This window comes from Natrix helvetica, assembly GCF_964273705.1.
Source record: "Natrix helvetica genome assembly, chromosome: 6".
NCBI classification, from domain to species: domain Eukaryota; kingdom Metazoa; phylum Chordata; class Lepidosauria; order Squamata; family Natricidae; genus Natrix; species Natrix helvetica.
The window spans coordinates 72,060,681-72,071,821 of record NC_138553.1 but is presented as its reverse complement, the minus strand read 5'-3'; the positions used below and the strand labels follow the sequence as shown (position 1 = coordinate 72,071,821).

The 11,141-nt window shown below is 36.9% G+C and overlaps 1 protein-coding gene across 2 annotated transcripts in view; it reads left to right on the top strand.

Moving 5' to 3' along the window:
* TBC1D22A (TBC1 domain family member 22A) overlaps positions 1 to 11,141 on the top strand; it is a 133,963-nt gene that overhangs the window by 28,486 nt on the left and 94,336 nt on the right. For both annotated transcript variants that reach the window (XM_081958796.1, XM_081958795.1), the window contains exons 5-6: positions 2,988 to 3,058; positions 7,849 to 7,977. In XM_081958796.1, coding sequence (XP_081814922.1) covers positions 2,988 to 3,058; positions 7,849 to 7,977 — 200 coding nt within the window. The remainder of the gene's footprint in view (positions 1 to 2,987; positions 3,059 to 7,848; positions 7,978 to 11,141) is intronic.

The window sequence follows — 11,141 nt, the reverse complement described above, 5'->3', positions numbered from 1 at the left end:
AATAATAATTCTAATGTATACTTTTCCCCATTTTTGAAATAATTTGATATATTTTATCCGTACTGCCCATCATGACTCATTTTGGAGAAGGAATAAGAAGCATAAATAAAACTTATCCTTTGTATGTAGAGAAAAAAACCCTGCAGTGGGACAACATAAGCAGCATCATTGGAATTATTTGACAGGTGATCTATTGTAGGAGCTCAGGTCTTGCACTTTTTTCCTTTTCTGTTTTTATGCCTTTATAAAAAGCAGAATTGCAGTTGTTGATGTGGTGATGTCATTAGAGATAGGTGGGGGAGTGAAGGCGAGCGTGTCAGGGCAGGAGAAGTATGAGATGCTTGCTTAAATGATGGTGCGGTCCTGGTTTAAGGACCTCAACTGAGACTCCTGAAACTGCTGCCACTAAGCAGCACAATGTTTCACCTAATGACCACTTAGCCACAGAAATTCTGGCTCCCATTTAGGACCCGAGGACTACCTGTATTTTCCTACTGGGTTGGCAGTAGAGTTTAGTAAACCAGAATAAAATGGACCTTGGGATTTTATGGAGAATCATCTGTACTCAATTTTAATATCTGTCATATAACTACGTAGAAATTCTTCTTTGAGTAAAATCTGCAAAAGAAGAATGTAATGTAGTAATATTTCACTCTTTCTGATGCTTGTGCTTTTCATCTCTCCGTCTGCAATGTGCAGCTTGTATGTAAATGTTTCGAATGTGGTGCAGCAAAGGAATTAAATATTTGCATTAAAAATCTTTGATACAGGCTTTCTTCTCCCCACCCAAACAGAATGCATATGTATCAACAGATTATAACAGGTAAACATGTACTATTTATAAATGCCCAGGAACGGCTAGGAAGAACAGTTGGACAACACAGGAATCACTTGCATTTAGGGAACATTTCAGTTAATTCGTGAATTAAAAAGAAAAGCTTAAAGTGAGCTTTTTTTTCTTGGTCTCTCTGCATTTTGAAACCTAGATACAGGAAGGTTGGTTGGAAAGCAGTTACAAAGGAGGCCATCTAGTTGGTTGCATAGTTATGTGAGCTTTAGGTAATTTTGAGTTTGCTGTTATCTAAGGTACAATAAAGTAAGAGCTTCAAACACCTTCCTTGTTTCCATTTTTAAGTTGCAAACATGTTATGTTTTTATACTTGTAAGGCAGGTCTAGAACTCACAATCTCCTGGTTTGTAGACCAGCCATTAACCAATACACCCAACTGGGTTTTATTCAGCCTCTCTATATAAATGTATTACTGCAATGTATTCCAAATGTATTAATACTAATAAAAAGAGAGGTAAAAATGACCTTTGTAAACAAAACAAATTCACTTATTCTACTATATTATTTGAAAAGTTTACTTGTCTTTTTTCATGCCCCCCCCCAAATTCAAATATTGTCAAAAATCCACAAATCCACAAACTTTTGCTGCAATTCAAATATAGATTCCTTCTCCGAGTGTTGTATGATAATTCTTTTTAAAAGCTAGTACCTGAGAAATCTTAAATTCATGGTCTCTTAAAAGATTTCAGATATTGAAGAAAATAATCAAGGGGACAACTATCTTTTGCACCCAATTATTCCAGAATCATTATGTTTCAAACATTAATTGCAGTATCCAGTTTACAAAAGGCATTTTGATTAACCTCTTTGTATAATCAAAATAAACTATTTCATGTTGAGACATTTAAGCACTTTTTTCTAGAAGTGATGTAAATAAATAATATCAACTTTGTTTAAAAAAGATTTAGAAACCAAATTCCTCCCAAATCTCTAATCATTAAATAAACTTCAGAAGCAAGGTTAATATTTGAATAACATAGACTAAATCGCTGTTAGAGTTGTATAAACTATCAAGAGGTTTGTCATATTTTTCAGAATCAAGTTGATTCAGATTACCGTGTTTCCCCGAAAATACAACCTGCCCTGATACTAAAGCCTTGCCACATTTTTCACATGGGCAAAAATATAAGCCCACCCCCGAAAATAAACCCCCTGGACAACCCCCTCCCTCCGGCCAGGCAGAGCACTGCTCACCGACATAGCAGTATCCTGAAGGCGCCAAGCCGCAGGAGCCGGGGGGGGGGGGAAGATGCTCACATTGTTTGGCGTCTTCGGTATACCGCTAGGTTGGGGAGTGGCGTTCTGCCTGGCTGGAGGGGAGAGTTGCCGGGCGGCTGCTCCCTTGCGAACTGGCTCCCGAAGAGCCGGGCACAGCCTCAGGGGCGAAACAGCCATGAGGTGACCACGCTCACGAGCAACTGTCCGGCAAACCCCCTCTCCAGCCGGGCAGAGCACCATTCACCGACCTAGGGGTCATCCCTAATGTGCCAAGCTGCGGGAGCCTTAAGGATACCCTGTAGGTCAGTGAATGGCGCTCTGCCCGACTGGAAAGGGGGTTTGCTGGGCGGTTGCTTGTGAGCTTGGTCACCTCATGGCTGCTTCGCCCCTGAGGCTGTGCCTGGCTCTTCGGGAGCCAGTTCGCAACAGAGCAGCCACCCGGCAACCCCAAAACAATAAGCCCTCCCCTATAATAAACCCAAGGCCATATTTTGTAAGTAAAAAGAAAATAAGACCCTGTCGTATTTTCGGGGAAACACGGTAATAATCCTGTGAAAAGGCAATTTTATCCCCAAACTGGTTTAGATGCTAACTTTAAGCCAGGATTTATTCTATAATGTAAATCTTACGTGGTTAAAAAGGTCATAATTATATTTGCAGACCAATATTTTTAAATTGTGTTTTTCATTGTTAAGTGCCGGCATTGAACTCAATCCCTAGGCAGCAAAGAATCCAATCACAGAGATTCTTTGATTTACATTCCAAGAACCTTTTTATGGTAGGCACAGGAACTCATGTACAACAATCAGAGCTTACACATAATTTTATAAGGAAATGTTTAAGGAAATGATCTTAACCCCAATGTATTTTTATGCAATTTCTTAATTAATTGCTCTTTTTCTTTTGGTTGGGCGAGTAGAAGAATTGCGGAAGCTGAGTTGGTCAGGAATTCCAAAACTTGTACGACCAATTACATGGAAACTCCTCTCAGTAAGTACTTCAGGATTTTATGATGATGGTGTTGTTTGTCTGCCATGTATAATTTTGCTTGAATCACAACTATTAAGTAGCATTACAAACAGTATGGCCAAAAGAACACTGTCCTTTTTCACTTTCAAGAAAAGCTTCAACGTGCTTTCCAAGTTCTGTTCTTCTGTCCTACAACAATAAAGACCATTCCTGGAATCCTTATTGTTATTCCCTGACTTTGCCTACCTCAGAAGGATAACAAAACTCAATAAATAGGCACAAAGTCAGTTGATCATCAACTGTCAAGATCCTAAGAGGCAGAGGAAACTGGGACAATCTGGAAATTGCAGAGACAAATGGGATGGAGGAGAGAAATGCATGGGGGAATTGGAAGGACAATCAGGTCACTGTCTTATTTATATTCAGCTTGAGCAAAGAACATCCCAAGTCAAAACAGTAACGTGATCTATTTGGCCATGCTTCTTCGTCAACCACAAAAGGTTGATAGAATATTATCAGTGAAACAGTGGTACTGAAGCTCTTACCCATGAATTGGCGTATTCAAGGGAAGGGTATAAAGAATAAAGGAGGATCCAGAATTGATCTCTAACACTTGCCATAAAGGAAAACTCCTAAAGGTGTAATTCACTTTGCAAACAAACCAGAAGATAGACAAGGGTTGAATCAGTAAAGAGCTCCATTATTGATGCCAGGGATAATAATAGTACCTATGGTCACATGTATGAAATACTGCAGTCAGATCCTAAAAAATCAACCTAGTGTGAGAATTTGGAACTTGATCACCAAAATAACATTTAGAACTTGAGAAAGTACTACTTCTATTGAATTTCACAAAATGCTAAGTGATACGCATCATGAAGGCAAATAGAAATCATTGTGACAAGGCAATTCTCACAAGCATTTCAGATTTTAAAAAAAATAAGAGATATAGTTCAGTATTGTAATTCCAAAGAGAGATCCTGGATTTTTTCCCCCCAAAAAAAGATCATACTTAAAGGAGTTTGGGAAAGTCCCATTGGGTAATGAAATTTGAATGTCTTATGAATCTCCTGATGTACAGATGCATTCCTTGTGTGTAACAATAAACAAGGTTGCTGTATTTTTTAAAAAAATTGTATAGTGATTCATGTTTGTGGGTAATGTATGTTATTTATAGTTTAAAAATAAAAGTTGGCTTGGTGTAGAATAATGGAGCTGTTGATTCAGAGAGACAATGCCTGTGTTAATCTTAAAAACCGAGTAAGAGAAAACACGTCTGCCCTAAGGAAAGCGTATATATCCCATGGACAGTTAAATTTATTATTGGAAATTAAATTGTTTTTAATGATACTAATAGTATCATACATAAATGCAAACTGTTGACAAGAAGTGAAGTCTAGAATTTAATATTTAACCTTACATAAATCCATGCGACAGGATATTAAATGTCAAATTTAATCTAAAATTGTAATGTAAGCTAATATAGTGTAAAAAATATCTGGGAAATACTGTATTTCTATGTATGCATGTGCACACTTTTAACAAAAATGCTTAGCTGGTGCTAGAAAATAGAAGCTGTGCAGATGCCATTCCTCCAGCTAGTTAATCTGACTGCCAGGGAGGTGTAAAGGATCAGATAATGGTTTTTACATCCTGTTATGTAAATAGAGATTAATGAACAGCTTTTCTGATTTGGCCATAATGGTAATTAAGCTTAACTTTCTTTCTCTGGACAATTCAGTAAGTAAAAGGAGTGAACTGAATAACGAGACAGTTGATTCCCACCCCTGTCTTAGTGTAGATCTTAATACCCTGTTTCCCCTCAAATAAGTCCCACCCGGAAATATTGCGACACAGTAACAGCCATGAGGTGACCACGCTCGCTGCCTCCTGCACCTCAAAAATAATAAGACCTCCCCGAAAATAAGGCCAAGTGCTTATTTCGGGAGTCAAAAGAAAATAAGATCCTGTCTTATTTTCGGGGAAACACAGTAGATTGCAACCAACTTTTTCCTGAGGCGTTTGAAGTCAGTTTTCTTAAAATTAAGATACAGACAGTATTTAAGTACCTTGTATGCTTTGTTTTATTATCCCTCACTGCCATACATTCTAATATGTGTGGTGTATTTGTTAGGCGTGGGATTAGTATTGGGGAGATCCAGGTTCATTTTGCACAATGAAGCTGTTAGCAAGCAAGACAAAAATGTAGTAGTTATTCCATTTTTAATAACTGCCAAAAGATTATCTGAAATCGCCCATTACTGTGTGGCATAATATGAGTGTTTTATGTTTCGCGAAAGCGTAATCTATATCTTTGAGTTACTTGCATTAAGAATTTAAGCTGTGCTTCACTTAATCAGGTGTCTTTCATCTGCTGCACTAAGTTTCCTTGGCCGACCACTCTGTCTACGATACTCAATGTTGCCCATTTCTTTGTGCTTCTTCAAAAGAGCTTGAACAGCACATCTTGAAACCCCAGTCTGCTTTGAAATCTTTGTCTTGGAGAGACCTTGTTGATGCAGTATAACTACCTTGTGTCTTGTTGTTGTGCTCAATCTTGCCATGACATGAAACTGTCTTTCACAACCTCACCTTAGTAGCAGAGTTTGGCTGTTCCTCACCCAGTGTTACGCCTCCTACACAGCTGTTTCTGTTTCAGTTCATGACTGGGTGTCAATCTACATGTGACATTAATGATCATTAGCACCTGTTTAGTATAATTGGTTGATTATAAACCTGACTATAATCCTACAAAATCCTGACTTTGTGCAAGTGTACCTATGAAAATCGCTGCTGTTTTGAAGGCAAAGGGTGATCACACCAAATATTGATTTGATTTAGATTTTTCTTTTGTTCGCTCACTTTGCATTTTGCAAATTGACAGAAATAAACACTCATTATTTATATTTCTGAAAGCATTCTTTGTTTACAGCTGCAGTTTACAGTTTCACACCTGCCTAAAACTTTTGCATATGTGTGTGTGTGTGTGTGTGTGTGTGTGTGTGTGTGTGTGTGTGTGTTCCAGCATAACTCTGGAATGCCTCGAGCAATTTCAACCAAACTTGGTACGCAGATGACTTACTCTCTGCTAACAACTCTCCCCTAACACCCTTAGGGTTTGTGTTCTGTTAAGATACAGCCTGTTGTGCCTTAAAATGGCTTTTACTGTACTACCATAAAATGGCATCTACTATACAGCTCAGTGGAGTTGCCATGGTAACGGCTTCATAGTACTCCACAAGGGGGTTCAGTCTGGTAAGGGGGAAAAATGCAACATTAGAAATTATGTCTGGACATTTTCACCCTATAAATAAATATCGTCGAGCTATCAACTAGTAATTTTATAATTTTTTCCCCATTTCTGATTGAATCAGTTTATTTTAGAAAAAAAAAAAGAACTGGTAGTTTTCACTTAAAAAGTGGGACCGGCAATTGTCTTTAAGCAATGCAATTGTTAAGCGAGACTTCATGTGAGTGTAATGGTCTTACAACTCACTTCCATAGCAGTTGTTACGGAAATTACCCAATGGTCTTTAAGCAAGACATCTCATGACCATGGCTGGTGTTTTTACTGTCAGCTTTTCCATTGGCTTTGCTTGTCGGAAGCTGGCTATGATGCACAAAATGGTTATCACATAACTACAGGAGACTGCAACGGTTGTGAATGTGCGTGAATGTCAGCCACAGAGATGCTAGAACTGATCATAAAGTTATTTTTACAGTGCCATCATAACTTTGAATGGTCACAAAACAGGACAGTCATTAAGCCAGGATTGCCTATATTTGAATTTTGACTCGCATCCACCAACTCTCAGTAATTTCATGTAGCATTCCTTATTAGGATTTCAGTTCATTTACCGACAAATTATGGCTATTATCTCATTTTTGTCCCTTATTCTTTTACCTTAACTTATGTACATAAGAAAATAAGCAGAATATGGATGTTTTAAGATTTTGTGGAAGTAATGAATTTCTGTATAGGGATGTTCTCTTCTTTTTCATGCTGAAAAATAAATTGGGCAATAAAGTAAATTAATCTTCCTTTTTTCAATTATTTTGCTCTGAATGCACTTCTTTTTTTACATGGATATATTAACATCTATAAGACTGCAAAATGAAGATGAGTCAGGCCATGTTCTTCGCTTATGCTTCAGGGATTGGCAATATGGTTCCTGTGATACACTTTTTATGGTTAATTTCAAGAAACTGTCTAAATTTGTGAGTTTTCAGAGTAATGATTCTGAAAAATTGTACACTTTGCAGTCTCCTAAGATTTCAATCACTTTAAAAATAATTTTCTTCTTTAATGATGTTGCCTGTGCCATTATGCAAAATCACATAAGGGTATCTGTAAAGTTGCCAAAATCTGATTTACATTAATGCCGAATTTATTTGCAAGAAAAGTGTAACTTAGCTTTATTTTAAAGTTTTAAAGATCAGATTTTTCAGTTCATACAATATTTTTTTTATTTGTGAACTTTTTAAATTTGATTGAATTTAAATTTAATTAGGTGAAGTTTCAGTCCATTTGAAATTTTAGTCGGTCTTATCCTTTTGAATAACAGAATATTATTTTCTACTATGAATACTAAAATAAAAGTATAAGTAGCACGATATAATCTGGGTTTCCACTGCAGTCATTAGCAAAATAGTTCAGTAAAATGCTGCTCAAACTTTCAAAGGTGAAAACTCCCAATTTACTTGGCTATTTTGCTGACTTAAATTAATTTGAAAATGCCTGATAATATAGTACTGATTTTTTCCCTTGAATTAATGATTAACCGCTGCCCTTTTTACCTCTCAACGTCTAGGGTTATCTTCCTGCAAATACAGATAGGCGAGAAGGCACTTTGCAAAGAAAACGGAAAGAATACTTTGCTTTTGTTGAACAATATTATGATTCAAGAAATGAGGAAACTCACCAGGATACATACAGACAGGTAAAGGAATTGACTCTAATGAGGGCAATTTCAGAAGTGTGTTCTGTAGCAAGAATATCCCTGTTGTTTTTTGTTACCACAATACTATCCCAAACAGAATGGACATTTGAAATGCACACGTTAAAGTGATTTATCTGATCATAAGAAACAGCTTAGGCTATGATTTACCATAGGTCCTGATTGTCAGAGCCCCGGCTTCGTTTATGGACAGCTGCAACTTTTTTTGAGAAAGGGGTATATGCTTTTTAAATATAAATATAAATTATAAATTATAAATTATAAATATAAATATAAATATAAATATAAATAATATAAATATAAATTATAAATATAAATAAATATAAATATAAATATAAATATAAATATAAATATAAATATAAATATAAATATAAATATAAATATAAATATAAATATAAATATAAATAATATAAATATAAATATAAATACAAATACATACATACATACATACATACATACATACATACATACATATATATATATATATTTGTGTTGTATTTGTACTGATAAATAAATAAAGGGAGACTAGTATAGATCTATTTCGAGCTAATTAGCTCTCATCAGCTAGCCATACCCTTACTGGGATTTGAAGGGTATGGCTAGCTGATAAGAGCTAATTAGCTCGAAATAGATCTATACTAGTCTCCCTTTATTTATTTATCAGTACAAATACAACACAAATATAAAAAAAAGGCAACATTAAAAATAAAAATATGGTTTTCTGCCTGCATGGTTTTCTGTGATGAGCCGAAGGACAGAAAGAGGGAGTAGTTGACCTTCCTCCCATATTTAGGCATACCAGGGGTTGTAACACAAATACCTATATACAAATATAACACAAATATATATATATATATATATATAAAATTTGGTTAAGAATATATAATAAAAAGGTTAATGTAATTAAAATACTAAAATGTATTATCAAAAATTCAGTTTGCCTACCCCAGGGGTTGGCAACCTTAAACACTCAAAGAGCCACAAACCGGAAGCCCCCCGTTCAATTCTGGAGCCGACCGGAAGTCCGATTCCCCTACCATAGAGTCTCCTCCTAATGTAGCATCCTTTTTCTTCTGTTGATCAGAAGTCTGGTTCCCCCCCTCCCCCCACCCGGCTCCATAGTCTCCTCTAGCATGCCATCCTTTTTCCTGTACCTGTCCTAACTGAAAATCCTATCAATTGTGGAGCCAACCGACAACAGGGAGCCACAGCAGAGGGATGAAAGAGCCACATGCGGCCCCAGGTTCTAGCTATGGAACACAGCCTTCGATGTATTGCACAAAATCTAATATGGTCCTTGACCTGATACAACTGCCTAAACTCTAAACCATTTACGTTCTTCATTTCAGTATATTGCATCCTTCTATTCCTAATTCACAGGTCATATTCAGTTTCTTCAGTCTTCAGATTCCTTCTGGAAAAGAACTTTTGGTGTTTATAGCTTTTCTCCTAGGCTTTAAAATCCTGGCATTTGGTATCGATATGAGGATGCGCTATTGTTTCTCATGTAAATCAGGAAAGGATCTGATTTTGTAGGACTTGTATGAGACCTGGTTTAGCACCTGGATTTTTTTTCCTTTTCCTCTCTTTTTCAACTTGTAACTTTAGAAATAAATATACTGTAAATCATGATATAAAATGGCAGTTGGATTTTTTTTCCTGGTCATTTTATGTAAATTTGGGTCAATCATTCTATTTCTTCACGTTGTTTCCTTTTATTTCTCCTTTAACATTAAACAACCTAAAGAGTTGGGGAGCCTCAAAATTGAATTAAATGAAAAAAAAATGGAAAGAAAAACCAGCAATTTCCAAATCTTATAGCTTCAGAAAGTATTTTTCTTTGTGACTGTAGCTATGGGATCTCGCCACATATCAGAAACTGTTCCAACATTGTATAAAACGCATATATTTGGTTTGCCCATGAGCTAAACAAGCCAGGTTTCCGCTATGAATAAATCTATTAAATGAATTAAATCTCATAAGAGCACTCTGCTTTTGGTTCTGTTCATTGCTGAAGAAGATACATAATGTTTTTCAGGATAGTCTGAAGATAAGGTCTTTCTGTCACAAATTATCCATGAATGCCCCTTGTTCTGACCGAGGCTTCCCGAGAGCATGAAGCAAGCTACTTGTCCTGACAAAAACCTCTTTTATTAATTTACTGTGAATTCTGCTCATTCACATCCAGCAAAGTCTTTCAAGGGAGGATTTATCTGGCTGACAGGCCAATATCTGCAAAGCCTGGCAAGGAGTCTTGGAGAATCATGAACCAATTAGTAAACTAATTGTCTCCTGCAAACTCCACTCCCATTTTACTTTTCTTTTATTTCTTCTGGGAGGGGCCATTCATCATCCACCTGTGGCCTTACTCCCAAGTCAACCCCTGTTCTTTAGCTGTTCCCTTCATCTGGCAATTCTGCGCATGTGCACACTGGGAACAGGCTTCAGCTGTTCTTCTGCCTTACTGATGTCTGACTGTGAAGGCAGCTGATAACTGGCATGTGGCCCTGGCCCCATCTCTGCCTTCGATGCAGAGCCCTCATCAGAGCCTTCCCCAGACTCCAGGACTGGCCCGTGTTCCTCCCCAACCTCCTCACTCTGCTGGCCGCTGGCGGGCCACAACACCCCTAAAATATTGGAAACCTCTATGTTAGATCAAAGCTGGGAAACAGGCTGAAGTTCTGATTCCTCATCACTGAATTAATCCAGCAGTTTACTGTAGCTAAGGGATTGTAACCCACCAACTTTTAGAGGTCATATAAGATTCACTAATGTAATTATATGGCAGTTGCATACAGTGAATTAAAAAATAAACCAAACTTCCTCCTCTTCATTTGGATGCCTGTCATTTCTTTTTCAAAGGATTCCTCTCTTCTAGAAAGCTAGGATACAATTTGATATTGAAAAAAAAAATCTTCCTTGCCAAAGGTTGCTGTGTAAATCATCTGCATAAATTGTTTCCGGTGTCTTATTGTTTGTCTTCATTTTGAGGGTGTTTGGGTAACTGATGGTTTTTATTCTATTAACGGATTAAAGAAGAGATCAAGGATGTCATGAGTTTAACGTGGTTCAGGGATGATTAAACAGTGTGCAATAACAGATGACAACCTACTTTGTAGCTGCGGAAGCATTTGGCATGCAGAGAA